This window comes from Oncorhynchus mykiss, chromosome 21, assembly GCF_057628025.1.
Source record: "Oncorhynchus mykiss isolate SJ-2025 chromosome 21, ASM5762802v1, whole genome shotgun sequence".
Lineage (NCBI taxonomy): Eukaryota > Metazoa > Chordata > Actinopteri > Salmoniformes > Salmonidae > Oncorhynchus > Oncorhynchus mykiss.
In genome coordinates this window covers 7,835,687-7,854,870 of record NC_143042.1, presented here as the reverse complement: position 1 = coordinate 7,854,870, position 19,184 = coordinate 7,835,687, and the positions used below count along the sequence as shown (strand labels likewise).

Below are 19,184 nucleotides of genomic sequence, written 5' to 3'. Positions count from 1 at the left end.
AGAGAGAGAGAGAAATAGAGTGAGAGAAAGTGAGAGAAAGTGAGGGGGAGAGAGAGAGAGAGAGAGAGAGAGAGAGAGAGAGAGAGAAAGAGAGAGAAATAGAGAAATAGAGAGAGAGAAATAGAGAAATAGAGAGAGAGAAACTGAGAGGGGGAGAAACTGAGAGAAAGTGAGAGAAAGTGAGAGGGGGAGAAGGACCGTATGTGGAACCATTTGATTAGTTGGATTCTCCTCCTGACACTGGGAGTAGACCACAGAGAGTAGTTTAACCAGCCCATGACAACAGAAACGGTTCAACCCTTAAACCCCCCGTGACTGCAGAAACGGTTCAACCCTTAACCCCCCCCCCCCCCCCCCCCCCCCCCGTGACTGCAGAAACGGTTCAACCCTTAAACCACCCTTGACCGCAGAAACGGTTCAACCCCAAATCCCCCGTGACCACAGAATGCCCACTCATGCAAGACTAAATGATCCTGTTACCCCAGGCGGGTCATTGTTGTCCCTTTTCTCAATTATGATGAAATCATGCACGCATGCACGCACGCACACACACACACACACACACACACACACACACAGGCAGGAAGTTGCAAAACCGCACACAAACACAGTCACTAAGCCATGCTGAAAGGGAAAGATTGGTGGATCATTAGACCCACTGATGGATTGGGTTTTGAAAGACAGAGGTGGTTGGTGAGGTCGTGTCTGTTGCCCTCCACTGTTAGTATGGTATGTCTTTAGTCAAGCATAATGTTCAACATTACTAAGGCTTACCAAAGAGTTAGACATTACACCAAGAGTCTCACGCTCCAACAATGAACGTATACACAAAACGCTGACACAAGCACATAGACAGACTGACAGAGACAGAGGGACAAGACTGACAGAGAGACAGACTGACAGAGACAGAGGGACAGACTGATAGAGAGACACACTGATAGAGACAGAAGGACAGACTGACAGAGAGACAGACTGACAGATTGACAGACTGACATACTGACAGAGAGACAGACAGACAGAGACAGAGGGACAGACTGACAGATAGACAGACTGACAGAGAGACAGACTGACAGAGAGACAGACTGACAGAGAGACAGACTGACAGAGACAGAGGGACAAGACTGACAGAGAGACAGACTGACAGAGACAGAGGGACAGACTGATAGAGAGACAGACTGACAGAGACAGAAGGACAGACTGACAGAGAGACAGACTGACAGATTGACAGACTGACATACTGACAGAGAGACAGAGAGACAGACTGACAGAGACAGACTGACAGAGACATAGGGACAGACTGACAGAGAGACAGACTGACAGAGAGACAGACTGACAGAGAGACAGACTGACAGACAGACTGACAGAGAGACAGACTGACAGTGAGACAGACTGACAGTGAGACAGACTGACAGACTGACAGAGAGACAGAGAGACAGACTGACAGAGAGACAGACTGACAGTGAGACAGACTGACAGACTGACAGAGAGACAGACTGACAGAGAGACGGACTGACAGAGAGACAGACTGACAGACTGACAGAGAGACAAACTGACAGAGAGACAGACTGACAGACTGACAGAGAGACAGACTGACAGAGAGACAGGCGGATACACACACATCCATGCACACACACAGACAGACAAACAGAGACTTTTACACATGCACCACACATGCATCACACATGCACACCATAGAGACGTTAGCCTGGGTGAAACATGACCCTGGAGTGGCGCTCCTTGTGGCTGACTGATGAGCCTTAGCAGCTGGGTCTGATCCACACACACTGCTGCAATGCAATGTCCACTCAGTAACCAAACCCTCTATACATAAAACACAGGAGTCATCCCTGTCACACACTGGACCCAATGTCCTCACCGTAACCATAGTCAAAATGACAAGTATACATCCATTCTATAAGGATGAACTTCCGTCGTACCATACTTAACTGTTAACTTATATACCTACGAGATACCCGGTCTCAGGGATAGCTAACTCTTTCGATCTCCACTGAGTTGGGTATATCTGCCTTACGTGTGGAATGATCTCCAATGCACTTTCATATTGGACGAATAGGTGCCTCTGTTTAGGACATTTCAGACTGCTGTTAGGGGACCTTTTTACTGAAGAATGTGTCTTTTATGACTGTGTTTTGCTTTTCATGTATTGTTGTGTATAATCATGTGTATTTTAATGTGTATATTGTATTCTGATGTGTATGGTTGTGTATAATCATGTGTATTTTAATGTGTATATTGTATTTTGATGTGATTTGTTGTCTATAATAATGTGTATTTAATGTGTATATTGTATTTTAATGTGTATATTGTATTCTGATGTGATTTGTTGTGTATAATAATGTGTATTTAATGTGTATATTGTATTTTGATGTGATTTGTTGTCTATAATAATGTGTATTTTAATGTGTATATTGTATTTTGATGTGATTTGTTGTGTATAATAATGTGTATATTGTATGTTGATGTGATTTGTTGTGTATTTTAATGTGTATATTGTATTTTGATGTGATTTGTTGTGTATAATAATATGTATTTTAATGTGTATATTGTATTTTGATGTGATTTGTTGTGTATTTTAATGTGTATATTGTATTTTGATGTGATTTGTTGTCTATAATAATGTGTATATTGTATTTTGATGTGATTTGTTGTGTATAATAATGTGTATTTTAATGTGTATATTGTATTTTGATGTGATTTGTTGTGTATAATAATGTGTATTTTAATGTGTATATTGTATTTTGATGTGATTTGTTGTGTATAATAATGTGTATTTTAATGTGTATATTGTATTTTGATGTGATTTGTTGTGTATAATAATATGTATTTTAATGTGTATATTGTATGTTGATGTGATTTGTTGTGTATTTTAATGTGTATATTGTATTTTGATGTGATTTGTTGTCTATAATAATGTGTATATTGTATTTTGATGTGATTTGTTGTGTATTTTAATGTGTATATTGTATTTTGATGTGATTTGTTGTGTATAATAATGTGTATTTAATGTGTATATTGTATTTTGATGTGATTTGTTGTGTATAATAATGTGTATATTGTATTTTGATGTGATTTGTTGTGTATAATAATGTGTATATTGTATTTTGATGTGATTTGTTGTGTATTTTAATGTGTATATTGTATTTTGATGTGATTTGTTGTGTATAATAATGTGTATATTGTATTTTGATGTGATTTGTTGTGTATAATAATGTGTATATTGTATGTTGATGTGATTTGTTGTGTATTTTAATGTGTATATTGTATTTTGATGTGATTTGTTGTGTATAATAATGTGTATATTGTATTTTGATGTGATTTGTTGTGTATAATAATGTGTATATTGTATTTTGATGTGATTTGTTGTCTATAATAATGTGTATATTGTATTTTGATGTGATTTGTTGTGTATTTTAATGTGTATATTGTATTTTGATGTGATTTGTTGTGTATAATAATGTGTATATTGTATTTTGATGTGATTTGTTGTGTATAATAATGTGTATATTGTATTTTGATGTGATTTGTTGTGTATAATAATGTGTATATTGTATTTTGATGTGATTTGTTGTGTATAATAATGTGTATATTGTATTTTGATGTGATTTGTTGTGTATAATAATGTGTATATTGTATTTTGATGTGATTTGTTGTGTATAATAATGTGTATATTGTATTTTGATGTGATTTGTTGTGTATAATAATGTGTATATTGTATTTTGATGTGATTTGTTGTGTATTTTAATGTGTATATTGTATGTTGATGTGATTTGTTGTGTATTTTAATGTGTATATTGTATTTTGATGTGATTTGTTGTGTATAATAATGTGTATATTGTATTTTGATGTGATTTGTTGTGTATAATCATGTGTATTTTAATGTGTATATTGTATTCTGATGTGTATTGCTGTGTATAATAATGTGTATTTTAATGTGTATATTGTATTCTGATGTGATTTGTTGTGTATAATAATGTGTATTTTAATGTGTATATTGTATTTTTATGTGATTTGTTGTGTATAATAATGTGTATTTAATGTGTATATTGTATTTTTATGTGATTTGTTGTGTATAATAATATGTATTTTAATGTGTATATTGTATTTTGATGTGATTTGTTGTGTATTTTAATGTGTATATTGTATTCTGATGTGATTTGTTGTGTATAATAATGTGTATTTTAATGTGTATATTGTATTTTGATGTGATTTGTTGTCTATAATAATGTGTATTTTAATGTGTATATTGTATTTTGATGTGATTTGTTGTGTATTTTAATGTGTATATTGTATTCTGATGTGATTTGTTGTGTATAATAATGTGTATTTTAATGTGTATATTGTATTTTGATGTGATTTGTTGTCTATAATAATGTGTATTTAATGTGTATATTGTATTTGTATGTGATTTGTTGTGTATAATAATATGTATTTTAATGTGTATATTGTATTTTGATTTGATTTGTTGTGTATAATAATGTGTATATTGTATTCTGATGTGATTTGTTGTCTATAATAATGTGTATTTTAATGTGTATATTGTATTCTGATGTGATTTGTTGTGTATTTTAATGTGTATATTGTATTTTGATGTGATTTGTTGTGTATAATAATGTGTATATTGTATGTTGATGTGATTTGTTGTGTATTTTAATGTGTATATTGTATTCTGATGTGATTTGTTGTGTATAATAATGTATATTTTAATGTGTATATTGTATGTTGATGTGATTTGTTGTGTATAATAATGTGTATATTGTATGTTGATGTGATTTGTTGTGTATTTTAATGTGTATATTGTATTTTGATGTGATTTGTTGTGTATAATAATGTGTATATTGTATTTTGATGTGATTTGTTGTGTATAATAATGTGTATATTGTATTCTGATGTGATTTGTTGTGTATAATAATGTATATTTTAATGTGTATATTGTATGTTGATGTGATTTGTTGTGTATAATAATGTGTATATTGTATGTTGATGTGATTTGTTGTGTATTTTAATGTGTATATTGTATTCTGATGTGATTTGTTGTGTATAATAATATGTATTTTAATGTGTATATTGTATTTTGATTTGATTTGTTGTGTATAATAATGTGTATATTGTATTCTGATGTGATTTGTTGTCTATAATAATGTGTATTTTAATGTGTATATTGTATTTTGATGTGATTTGTTGTGTATTTTAATGTGTATATTGTATTTTGATGTGATTTGTTGTGTATAATAATGTGTATATTGTATGTTGATGTGATTTGTTGTGTATTTTAATGTGTATATTGTATTCTGATGTGATTTGTTGTGTATAATAATGTGTATTTTAATGTGTATATTGTATTTGTATGTGATTTGTTGTGTATAATAATGTGTATTTTAATGTGTATATTGTATTTGTATGTGATTTGTTGTCTATAATAATGTGTATTTTAATGTGTATATTGTATTTTGATGTGATTTGTTGTGTATAATAATGTGTATATTGTATTCTGATGTGATTTGTTGTGTATAATAATGTGTATATTGTATTTTGATGTGATTTGTTGTGTATAATAATGTGTATATTGTATGTTGATGTGATTTGTTGTGTATTTTAATGTGTATATTGTATTTGTATGTGATTTGTTGTGTATAATAATGTGTATTTTAATGTGTATATTGTATGTTGATGTGATTTGTTGTGTATTTTAATGTGTATATTGTATTTTGATGTGATTTGTTGTGTATAATAATGTATATTTTAATGTGTATATTGTATGTTGATGGTACGTCATCAGAAGAGACCTTGGTCTCAGCATTGACTTCCTGTAAAAAGAAAGAAGACATAAAAACGCTCCAAACTCAGTCATCTTCTGTGTAGTTGACAATGAAAGTTGTCCATGGAATCTGCTTTGGGGATTGCATGCTCTGCCTCGGCTAAATAAACATATTGGGAGATGCACTGAACTTGACCAAAACTCATCAACACCAAACCACAGCTTGTGAATGTCAACGTAACTCTAAAGAGCACACATTTCTCAACACAAATATGAAAACGTTCCATTCCAAATGAGGAACAGAACTGAAGTGGAAAAGTGTCTAAAACACAAGCCACACATTGTGTCTGTGACATACAAGCATGTTAACCCTTACAAGGCTACCGGCACAGACGTGTGCAGACCAGCAGGCTGGAGTGTTTATGGACATATTCAATCTCTCCCAGTCAGTTTTCTCCACGCTTTAACCCTAACGCCCCCGCGGACACCCCGCGGACATCCCGTGGACACGGACACCCCGCGGACACCCCGAGGACACCCCGCGGATACCCCGCGGACACCCCGCGGACAGATACCCGTAACATCCGTCAGTTTAAGCTAGAGATACATTTCCACATCTGCAGTGAAAGGTGACACAGCTAGAGCAGTGTTTGTCAGAGCATGAGACATCCTGAAAATCAGTCTTCTCACAAAATGGTCTGTAGCATCTGTAGTGTATTCAAGGTTTTAAATGGCTTCTAAAGTTAGATTATTTATCAACCCCCTACAAAAATGTCCATTAATTATGATCTACATAATATTTTACATTTCCTGTTGCTGCAGGATTAAGATACAACATCTGTAGCCCCGTCACAAATGTTCAAGCAACACTATAAAACAAGCTCGGGTCATTAAATGCTTTGATTAATGACTGTTTGTTCTCCAAAGCCATCATGTCATTGTGCAACCCTGTGTGTTATACACAAGCTGACTCATTCTGCAGTATACAAACTGGCCCACAGTAATGGGAGTTGCCCAGTGTTGTGGTCTGCTCAGAGTACTGACATTATTCTGCCTGGAATGGAATGGTTTGGGTTGGGGGGGGTATGCTGCTCTTTCCTGCTAACTAGGCTGACTGGGAGAGAAAGTAAACTGGAGGAGCCTGACTGAAAACTGTACTTAGGGGCTGCGGTATTGTGAGCTGCCTGAGAGCAACTGAACTGAGGGAGGAGGAGAGGAAGGAGAGACGGAGGAGAAGGCAGACGTCTCAGGGGTCGGTCGGCGCGTTGGGAGCACACCTTATAATTATCCACATCCACTCTGTCAGAGGAGGCCCACAGAATGGACAGATCCACCAGAGAGAGAGAGAGAGAGAGAGAGGGAGGGAGAGAGAGAGAGCAAGAGAGAGGTCTCTGTGGAACTTGACGGGGGTTATTATGGGTTAGCTCTACTCCAGACTGCGTTGAGTTGGAGTGCGGTTCCATGCCGAGAGAGAGTGTCTATTTTGAATGGTTCCGAGTGAATTCCGATGGCGGGCTAGTCTCTTCCCTCTATTACAGTTCCACCCATCCGAAACACAGGTCACTGCGGGACGACCGGGGTCTTCATTAAGAGGTTAAAGGGCCCAGTAATTACCCCAGAGGAAAGTAGTTATCAGGTTGTTTAACAAGCCTTTTAATATTCCCCCAAGCTCCGCGAGAGATGTGTCTTTTTTACAATCACAATAGTTTTATGAGTCCCATCTCTCATGTCGCAATGGCTCATCTCACGTTCACTGTCTTGGTCTGTGTATTGCAATCTCTCTCTCTCTATCTCTCTCTCTCTCTCTCTCTCCCTCTCTCTCACATTCTCTCCCTCTCTCTCTCTCTCTCTCTCTCTCTCTCTCTCTGTCTCTCTCTCTCTCATTCTCTCTCTCTCTCTCCCTCATTCTCTCTCCCTCCCTCTCTCTCTCTCATTCTCTCTCTCTCTCCCTCTCTCTCTTTCTCTCTCTCTCTCATTCTCTCTCCCTCTCTCTCTCCCTCTCTCTCACATTCTCTCTCCCTCTCTCTCACATTCTCTCTCCCTCTCTCTCACATTCTCTCTCTGTCTCTCTCTCCTTCTCTCTCACATTCTCTCTCCCTCTCTCTCACTTTCTCTCTCTCTCTCTCTTTCTTTCTTTCTTTCTTTCTTTCTTTCTTTCTTTCTTTCTTTCTTTCTTTCTTTCTTTCTTTCTTTCTTTCTTTCTTTCTTTCTTTCTTTCTCTCTCTCTGTTCACCCATGGCCATGTGGCTTTGCACGACACCAACTCCATCATCTAGTTTGCTGACGACACCACGGTTGTAGGCCTGATAACCAACAACGACGAGTCAGCCTATAGGGAGAAGGTAAGTGAAGTGGCATTGTGGTGCCAGGACAACAACCTCTCCCTCAACATCAGCAAAACAAAGGAGTTGATTGTTGACTTCAGGAAGCACAGGAGGGAACACGCCCGATCCACATCAATAGGACTTCAGTAGAGAGTCAGCAGTTTTAAGTTCCTTGGCATATACATCACCGAGGACTTGACAAGGACCAGTAACACCACTGCATCATCGAGAGCATCCTGACCGGTTGCATCCCAGCCTGGTAGAGGAATTGCTCCGTCCATGACTGTAAGGCCCTCCACTGGGGCCGTGTTCCCACTCATCCAGGACATCTAAAGAAATGGTGCCTGAGTAAGGCACGCAGCATCATCAAGGACCCCACACACACCCCAGCTTTGAGTTGTTCACTCTGTTACCAACAGGCTCAGAGACAGTTTCTATCTACAAGCCATCAGACTGCTGAACCCTTGAACTGCACTGTCCACCTGTACTGACTCTCTGCACCTTATCACTCACTCACTCACTCACTCACTCACTCACTCACTCACTCACTCACTCACTCACTCACTCACTCACTCTCACACTCTCACACTCACTCACACATCTACACCCATCACAACTGCTGCTACCAGACTCTTATTCACTATTTCTAATACTGCACAATTTTAAGACTTGCTCCCACATCCTCCCTTTATCTGATACATGTGTAAATATTGGACTATAAATTGTGCCTTCCTGTATAATACTTACGCTAAAATGTTTATTCTGTTCATATTTATATATTTTATTGTTTCTTATTGGTGTTGCGTTGTCGAGGAGAAACCTGCAAGTAAGCATTTTGTTAGACAGTGTATATGATGTGTATCCTGTATATACACTCTATATACAAAAGTATGTGGACACACCTTAAAATTACTGAATCCGGCTATTTCATTCACACCTGTTGCTGACAGGTGTATAAAATTGAGCACACAACCATGCACTCTCCATAGACAAACATTGGCAGTAGAATGGCCGTATTCAAGAGCTCAAGAGCTCAGTGACTTTCAACGTGGCATTGTTATAGGATGCCACCTTTGCAACAAGTCAGTTCGTCAAATTTCTGCCCTGTTCGAGCTGCCCCAGTCAACTGTTAGTGCTGTTATTGTGAAGTGGAAACATCTAGGAGCAACAGCGGCTCAGCCGCGAAGTGGTAGGCCACATAAGCTCACAGAACGGGACCGCCGAATGCTGAAGCACGTAAAAATCGTCTGTCCTAGGTTGCAACACTCAGTACTGAGTTCCAAACTGCCTCTAGAAGCAACGTCAGCACAATAACTGTTCGTCGGGAGCTTCATGAAATGGGTTTCCATGGCTGAGCAGCCGCGCACAAGCCTAAGATGTGCAATACCAGGCGTAATAACGGTCTGGGGCTATTTTTCATGGTTTGGGCTAGGCCCTTTACTTCGAGTGAAGGGAAATCTTAACCCTACAGCATGCAATGACATTCTAGACAATTATGTGCTTCCGACTTTGTGGCAGTTTGGAGAAGGCCCTTGCCGGTTTCAGCATTGCAATGCCCCTGTGCACAAGGTCCATACAGAAATGGTTTGTCGAGATCGGTTTGGAAGAACTTGACTGGCCTGCTCAGAGCCCTGACCTCAACCCCATCAAACAACTTTGGGATGAATTGGAAAGCAAACTGCGAGCAAGGACAAATCGTCCCCACAGCAATGTTCCAACATCTAGTGGAAAGCCTACCCAGAAGAGTGGAGGGGAGAGGACCAATTCCATATTAATGCCCATGATTTTGGAATGAGATGTTTGACGAGCATGTGTCCACTTACTTTTGGTCATGTAGTCTATGACTAATAAAACATGAAACTTGAATGTGTGTGCTTGTTGTAACCTGCAGGGGTCAGTGTTTCCCAGGTTGTATACTACTGGGATGACTGTAATACAGTACAGTATGTCCAGGTTGCACTGCTGTGTGAAAGACAATGCTGTAATAACCTATACCTTGATCTGCGTTAGAGCATAATCCATTCAATGACATTGAGCATTAGAATTCATATTTGGCTAACTGTGACTTGCTTTGTCTCATGATCCATTCAATGCTTGGGACTAGTTGCGGTCTATCGACAATCTAAGCAACGTTATTTAATAAACTATAAACGATTACCTTAACTTAGACTTAACTCCAGTTACTTGCGGGAGAGAAAAAAATGATTAACTCGGATCATTACTCTGGTCTTCTGAGGACAGATCCTTCACTGGGAATGTCTCCCTGACTGACCCCACAGGGAAATCATTCACTCTGGACTCGCTTTGCCAGCCTTCCCAGGAGAAAGGTCACTCAATGTGCTTTAGTTTTTCTGTTCTTATTTCCCTGCACAAACTGCTCATTCCACATTTGTTTGACTGTCCTTCCCGGGGACACAAACTGCTGTCCTGCACTTGTCTGAATGTCCCTCCTTGGGGAAAGAGCTCTCGTCTCGCTGGATGATCCTTCTCCTGGGAAAATGTTTACTCTGTGCTCGTTTGACTGTCCTTCACTGGAGAACTCCTCCTCGTCGTTTATTTGACTTAATTGCTATGCCAGATTCACAGAGGGAGAGAGAATGAATGGTACAACACTTAACAACCAGTCTCTCTCCCGCCTAGTCTAGTGTAAGTCTGCCAGCACCCTTCATTAAAGCAACGCTTCCCTCCCTCTCTCATCTCCTCCTTCCCCTCTTCCCTCTCTCCCTCTTCCCTCTCTCCCTCTCTCCATTAGCCAACGTGTGGGTGTGAACAGAAAGGTTTTAGTCGACAGGCATCAAGAGAGCCATCCAACACCTGTGGACCCCTCTACCTCTGAGACGCACACATGTACACACACACACACTCATGAGTATGAGCATACACAAGAGCACACACACACACTGCGCACAAACACGCACACACACACACTGCTCACAAACACACTGCGCACAAACACGCACACACACACAGACACGCACACACACTCGTCATCACATTCAGCCAGGTGTCTAATTATCTGTGTCTGTGTCAGATCTGACACATCCCACCCCGGCTGAATACACACATGCCACTTTCAGTCTGAAGAGGAAATCACTAGAGAGATGGTGTTGAGTCGTCACACACACCAAGCTGCAGCAAGAACGTTAAAGACAGACAGAGCGAGAGCTTTGATGTGCTTTGGTTGGTCTGACTACACATTTCAATCACCCACTGTATACAATGCAGTTCAGCTTTGTATCACCTAATGACACCTTTCATCAATGACACATCTTTCCTCTCTTGTCAGACAGCAACATGGCGTCCTGTCAGAAAAACGAGTGGGGGAGATCAGAGAAGACCAGTATTGCTGTTCTAGTCAACTGACAGATGGCTCAATCTTGGGAACCGTTTTAATGAAGCGAAACACATTTTCCCATGATGCCTTTGGGTTATTCCTGGTGTAGATTGTTACCTCGGAAGGATGTGACGTGGTGGCGGCGCAGGTGGAGCTGAGTTTTACGGCGGTTTTTACAGCACACTACTTGACCCTTGACTGCACAGAGAAACATCTTCAACATAGTGCCCCCTAGACACAGAGCAGGGTGTTACAGTACATTCCACTAATAAGAGCATGTATACATCCTGTAGAGCCATATAACGGTAGCCCAGTGGTTAAGAGTGTTGGGCCAGTAACTGAAAAGTCACTGGTTTGAATCCCAGAGCCAACTGAGTGAACCATCTATTGATGTGCCCTTGTGCAAGGCACTTAACCCTAAGTGTGCCGGTATGTCGCTTTGTAAAAGAGCGTCTGCTAAATGTATACTTTGATTAACAAAACTGCTGATAAATGTGATTTATTCTCTGATTAAAAATAACGTTATGTCAAGTTCATACAGGCCTTGCTGTGCACAAGTTAAATCTAAACTTCTCTCATTGGATTAAAAATAATGTGACACTCATTTCAAAGCAGTAACACCCCTCTAAACCAGATGCACTCTTTTCCTCAACAACCTAACCTTATTCCCAGCCTGAGAAAAAAGGACAAATTGCCCATATTTGTAAATTTTAGGAATGTATATTTTTTTAAAGGAGACGAAGAGAGAAAGAGAGAGAGGGGAGAGAGAGAGAAAAGGAGAGGGAGAGAAAACGGAGATACCACACAGCTCTCTAGCCGTGTACTTTTGGTCATGTTTTGGACAAGGAACCGCAACAGCTCGCCTCTCAGACGACCGACATTAAACGAAACGTCCCAAAATATGACAAAAATGTCTGTGGTTTATTTTAGTCCCGAGATGAAAGGTCTGCCATTACAAAGAGCTTGATTTAGTCTAGGGTGTGAGAGAGAAAGGAGAGAGCCGGCTCTGAGGTCTCTCCACAGTCTTCTACCTCAAAATAACACAGAGGGAAGGCAGAATAACATGTTGACTCGCCCGACAGAAGCTCACATGAGCACCGTATGAACGGGACCCAGCCAGATGTGTGACTGATGAGTGATACACTCACCTGGGTGTAGTCCATAGCGGACCTTATTCTACATCATAGAGACATCATGCCGGTCATGAATATTATGTAGCACTGTGCCCTGAACAACCCCCTGAATCCAGGGCATATCTTTTCCATATGCAGTATATCTGGTAAAACAGTAAGATGTGTGTGTGTGCATGCAGACCTTCTCCTAAGCAGAAGCAGAAGTACTTGTTGACTTTGGAGAATAGCTGGTAAATCGATTTTGGGGTTAATGAGAACTAGGGAGACCGGATTAACCCCTCAAAGTGTGTGTACAGAATTTGCATGTCCGTTCGTGTCTATGCGTACATTGTGTGTGTGTGTGTGTGTGTGTGTGTGTGTGTGTGTGTGTGTGTGTGTGTGTGTGTGTGTGTGTGTGTGTGTGTGTGTGTGTGTGTGTGTATTTATGTGTTTCACGGCAGTGCAGCGGTAGTTCTGAAGGGGACAGTGGAAGGGGAAAATAAATGCGAGGGCCAATACATACATTTAACCAAGCCCCCTGTTCGCATATGGAAACAATCTGACCGTAAGGAGAATACAATCTAAGGCTAAGGAGAAAGCATTATTCTAAGTGGGAGATAGAAAAATAAAGAGAGAGGGGAAGCAGGAGAGCGAGAGAGAGAGAGAGAGAGAGAGAGAGAGAGAGAGAGAGAGAGAGAGAGAGAGAGAGAGAGAGAGAGGAGAGAGAGGGAGAGAGAGAGAGAGAGAGAGAGAGAGAGAGAGAGAGAGAGAGAGGGAGAGAGAGAGAGAGAGAAAAAAGATTGAGAGAATTGAAGAATTAGAGAGAAATTGATAAAACGTAGATAGATGAGCAGACAGAGAGGAAGATACACTGAAGAGTGAGAGGCAAAGAAAGAAAAAAAGAAAGAAAGAAAGGAGAGAGTGCACACAAAGAGGAAGAGTAACTCAGACAGCACACATAATTTCTCCTGGAGCCATGCTGGCGGCTGTAGCAGAACCAGAGAAAGAACCAGAGAAAGAACCAGGGAGGCAGGGGGCAGAGAGAACATTCACACTTACCCCTGTAGGAGAGCTTTAACCTGGGGACGCTGTGCTTGGGCTCCCCCTGCCCCGGCACCACCGCCCCGCAGAACAGCAGCAACAGTACAATCCCAGGTAGGTAATCCATGGTGCTGGAGCGCTGGCCTCCAGCCCAAGGGGGGCACATACCCCACACTTGCCCAGAGAAGAGTGTCTCCCAGCCGGGTATGCAGAGACCTAGCAGTCCCTCCCTTCCCTTCCTCCTCTTGCAGCTAGAGAAGATCCACAAACCCAGGAGGGGGTTTCAAGCAGGGGGGATACAATCCTTGGTTTCAATCCCGATTCAGAGTACCGATTTGGGGGAATTTCAGCAGCGCAAGGGGGTATCACATGGCTCCCTGTGTGGAGGTCCGGGGTGGTAAACCCTCTGTGCTGTTCATATGTCCCCCTGGTAAGGGTAGGGTGATGGGGGTCCGGTGGGAAGTGTGAGGCTCGAGCTGGTTGAGGAAGAATTCTGATTGAAATATTGAAGAGGTATCCAGCAGAGATACTGCTAATATAGATCTGTCTTCTGCTCTGCTCTCCTCTCTTCTCTTCAGTCTCTCTCTCTCTCCGCAGTCACTCACTACTAGCCTCCAATCCTGTCCACGGCTCCGCCAGACAGAGAGGGAGAGAGAGAGAGCTACACCATCCACAGGAGGGGAGGGAGAGCAGCTGAGCGAGAGAGAGGGGGAGTGTGTATGAGAGAGAGGGGGGAGGGAGTGAACTGAGCAACGTTGAAGTACTGTGAAATAGAAGAGAATCCTGTGCACATGGTTCCGTCTTCCTCTATTCTCTCTCTTCTGTTTTTCTTTCCTTCTGCAGTCCCTGGTCAGCCCCAGCACCCTTACTCTAGAGGTGTGACACATTAACAGACTCACACATGCTTACCCTCTTCTCTACCCCATGCAGTTACAGACAAACTGCATAGCATGCAACTCAGCAGGTAATCTCTGGTCAAACCTGGTTTCAAAATGAACACCATTAATATTAATTTATCTAATGCCCTATCCAATGAAAAGCAGTGAGCTGGCATTCAGGATTAGTTAAACATGTATATTGTTCATTGTGCATGCTTCAATTAATAAATGTTTGTTGTGCTGCACTTCTATGGCGTGCAGGAGTCCAAACACATCAATTTCACAGCAAATAAAGAATGACGTTTGTTTTTTGACTTGTCCAACAAACCAGGAAAAACGGGTTTGATTGAATGTCTCAGACGAGAAACCTGGCCCATAAGGAAATGTGAAAACATGGCTTTCTAGTAAAGCAGGTATGTGAGAGATCCTGTCACTGCTAAAGTCATTCTATATTAAACCTGGTCTGGGTCTGTGACATTCCCCTTCCCCAACTCCCCACCCCTCTGCCCCTGCAGGTGTGACCCCCTCTGTTTCTTCTCATGGTTTGTGACGGCAGGCAGCTAACAGCACTGAGGTGACGGTGATAAAAGCTGTGATAAACACAAGCATTTATGTGTCAGTTCACACACCTCAACACCACTGCAACAGTCACAGAACAAAAACACAACCTGGCAGTAGATACTGCATGGCTATAGTGTGTGGGGGGAGGGTGTGTGTGTGTGTGTGTGTGTGTGTGTACTGGTATCTCTGTCCGTGTCTGTGCACCATCATATTCTCAACACTCCCAACAATGCTTTGTCCCTCTTAACAACTCCACAGAATGTGTGTGTGCACGTGCGTGTTCCCAAGTGTTTGTGTGTGTGTGTCTGTGTCTGTGTGTGTGTGTGTGTGTGTGTACGTACTTGTACCCGAGTGTGTATGTGTATATGTGCACTCCCACTCCCTCATACATCATCACCCCTTTAGTCTAAACAGGCTTTTTAGATGTTTACCCACAACAAAGAATGTGCAGATAGACATGAAAGGATCTCTCTCTCTCTCTCTCTCTCTCTCTCTCTCTCTCTCTCTCTCTCTCTCTCTCTCTCTCTCTCTGATCTATTGTGGGGATTAATACCTGTATTAAATACCTGTATTAATCCCCACTGGGAGCAGGGAGGCGAGATATGCCGCAACACGCCTAGACAGCCCGCCCTTTAGGAGATGCTGCCGGCAGCAGCAACAGGGCCCATCGCCACCAATCTATTTGTGATGCCTTGGGCAGGAAGGGAGCGCTGTGCTGCTGAGTAAGGACGTCTTAATAAATCGTGACATGTTGTTGACCGCATAATGAGCAGTCATTGACAAGGAGCTTCCAGAAGCTTTCAGAACCTGCCGGGTAAAAATAGAAGAGAGACACCCTATACCCCGGTGTGGAGGTACAGTAATGCAGGGATGGACCCTATATCCCGGTGTGGAGGTACAGTAATACAGGGATGGACCCTATACCCCGGTGTGGAGGTACAGTAATACAGGGATGGACCCTATACCCCAGTGTGGAGGTACAGTAATACAGGGATGGATCCTATACCCCGGTGTGGAGGTACAGTAATGCAGGGATGGACCCTATATCCCGGTGTGGAGGTACAGTAATACAGGGATGGACCCTATATCCCGGTGTGGAGGTACAGTAATACAGGGATGGATCCTATACCCCGGTGTGGAGGTACAGTAATACAGGGATGGACCCTATACCTCGGTGTGGAGGTACAGTAATACAGGGATGGATCCTATACCCCGGTGTGGAGGTACAGTAATACAGGGATGGACCCTATACCCAGGTGTGGAGGTACAGTAATACAGGGATGGACCCTATACCCCGGTGTGGAGGTACAGTAATACAGGGATGGATCCTATACCCCGGTGTGGAGGTACAGTAATACAGGGATGGACCCTATACCCCGGTGTGGAGGTACAGTAATGCAGGGATGGATCCTATACCCAGGTGTGGAGGTACAGTAATACAGGGATGGACCCTATACCCCGGTGTGGAGGTACAGTAATACAGGGATGGACCCTACACCCCGGTGTGGAGGTACAGTAATACAGGGATGGACCCTATACCCCGGTGTGGAGGTACAGTAATACAGGGATGGACCCTATACCCCGGTTTGGAGGTACAGTAATACAGGGATGGATCCTATACCCCGGTGTGGAGGTACAGTAATACAGGGATGGACCCTATACCCCGGTGTGGAGGTACAGTAATACAGGGATGGACCCTATATCCCGGTGTGGAGGTACAGTAATACAGGGTTGGATCCTATACCCCGGTGTGGAGGTACAGTAATACAGGGATGGACCCTACACCCCGGTGTGGAGGTACAGTAATACAGGGATGGACCCTACACCCCGGTGTGGAGGTACAGTAATACAGGGATGGATCCTATACCCCGGTGTGGAGGTACAGTAATACAGGGATGGACCCTATACCCCGGTGTGGAGGTACAGTAATGCAGGGATGGATCCTATACCCAGGTGTGGAGGTACAGTAATACAGGGATGGACCCTATACCCCGGTGTGGAGGTACAGTAATACAGGGATGGACCCTATACCCCGGTGTGGAGGTACAGTAATACAGGGGTGGATCCTATACCCCGGTGTGGAGGTACAGTAATACAGGGGTGGATCCTATACCCCGGTGTGGAGGTACAGTAATACAGGGGTGGATCCTATACCCCGGTGTGGAGGTACAGTAATACAGGGATGGACCCTATACCCCGGTGTGGAGGTACAGTAATACAGGGGTGGATCCTATACCCCGGTGTGGAGGTACAGTAATACAGGGATGGACCCTATACCCCGGTGTGGAGGTACAGTAATACAGGGATGGACCCTATACCCCGGTGTGGAGGTACAGTAATACAGGGATGGACCCTATACCCCGGTGTGGAGGTACAGTAATACAGGGATGGATCCTATACCCCGGTATGGAGGTACAGTAATACAGGGATGGACCCTATACCCAGGTGTGGAGGTACAACTTATTTAATTTAACTGTTGAAAGTGAGGAAGGACTGGAGCAACTCTAGTGAGAAAGTGGAGGTAGGCTAATAACATTAGGGGAAATATTATGAAAGATATATAAAGTGCTAAAATGGACCACGTTCTTATTTCCACTCATCCATTGTTTTGGTGCCCTTCCCCAGTCCCGTGCCTCGACACAATTCTGTCTTGGAGCTTTATGGACAATTCCTTCGACCACATGACATGGTTTTTGCTCTGACATGCACTGTCAACTGTCTGACCTTATATAGACATGTGTGTGCCTTTCCAAGTCATGTCCAATCAACTGAATTTACCACAGGTGGACTCCAATCAAGTTGTAGAAACATCTCAATGGTGATCAATGGAAACAGGATGCACCTGAGCTCAATTTCGACTCTCGTAGCAAAGGGTCTGAATACTTATGTAAATAAGGTATTTTTGTTTTTTATTCATTATAAATTTGCAAACATTTCTAAAAACCTGCTTTCACTTTGTCATTATGGGGTACTGTGTGTAGATTTATGATGATTAACTATTTATTTAATTCATTTTAGAACAAGACAGTAATGTAATACAATTTTGAAAAATTCAATGGGTCTGAATACTTTCTGAATGCACTGTATGCGTCAGCCTACTAATAATACAAATAGGCCCTATTATATTTCCAGATTAAAATGAAATTCGCTAGTCTATACTTGTAACGTTTTAGGCCGTATGTGCAGCACCAGAATCACATGTTCTCTCCCTTCTTTATCATGGTTTGAACGACGTGTGTAATTCCAGTCTGTATAATACAGTATAATACAGGTCACACTGATAAAGATTCGCCTACTGGAGCTAGTTTCATTCATTTACCCAAGAGAGCATATACTTAGCTATATCTATGGGCTTTTATGTTTTCTGTCGTGAGTAATGAGCGGTAGCCTATACCATATACAGTATGTATTTAATAACGATAAAATCATTTGGGCTTTTTTGGGCTTGGGCTCATTAAACGTCTTTAATGTAGGGCTCATAACATGTATTTAATGTAGGGCTCATAACATGTATTTAATGTAGGGCTCATAACATGTATTTAATGTAGGGCTCATTAAACATCTTTAATGTAGGGCTCATAACATGTATTTAATGTAGGGCTCATAACATGTATTTAATGTAGGGCTCATTAAACATCTTTAATGTAGGGCTCATAACATGTATTTAATGTAGGGCTCATAACATGTATTTAATGTAGGGCTCATTAAACGTCTTTAATGTAGGGCTCATAACATGTATTTAATGTAGGGCTCATAACATGTATTTAATGTAGGGTTCATAAAATGTATTTAATGTAGGGCTCATCAGGCTCAGGTAGCATCAGGCTCAGGTAGCATCAGGCTCAGGTAGCATCAGGCTCAGGTAGCATCAGGCTCAGGTAGCATCAGGCTCAGGTAGCATCAGGCTCAGGTAGCATCAGGCTCAGGTAGCATCAGGCTCAGGTAGCATCAGGCTCAGGTAGCATCAGGCTCAGGTAGTCCAGGCTTAGGTAGTCCAGGCTTGAATTTTAGATCAGAGCTCTAAACAAATCCAGACATACACCTACTTATATACCAGGTTACCTGGGAGAGAAGAGACTTATTCTCAGGATGGAACGTTTGTAAAATACCAGGAAAATATTTAGCCCTAGTGTGTGTGTGTGTGTGTGTGTGTGTGTG

At 41.9% G+C, this 19,184-nt stretch overlaps 1 protein-coding gene across 1 annotated transcript in view; it reads right to left on the bottom strand.

The window, feature by feature from the left end:
- Positions 1-14,467, bottom strand: part of LOC110501009 (semaphorin-3aa) — a 56,289-nt gene extending 41,822 nt beyond the window's left edge. Inside the window, exon 1 of the mRNA XM_090213649.1 lies at positions 13,606-14,467. Coding sequence (XP_090069775.1) covers positions 13,606-13,753 — 148 coding nt within the window. The 5' untranslated portion in view covers positions 13,754-14,467. The remainder of the gene's footprint in view (positions 1-13,605) is intronic.
- Positions 14,468-19,184: the final 4,717 nt, after the last annotated feature.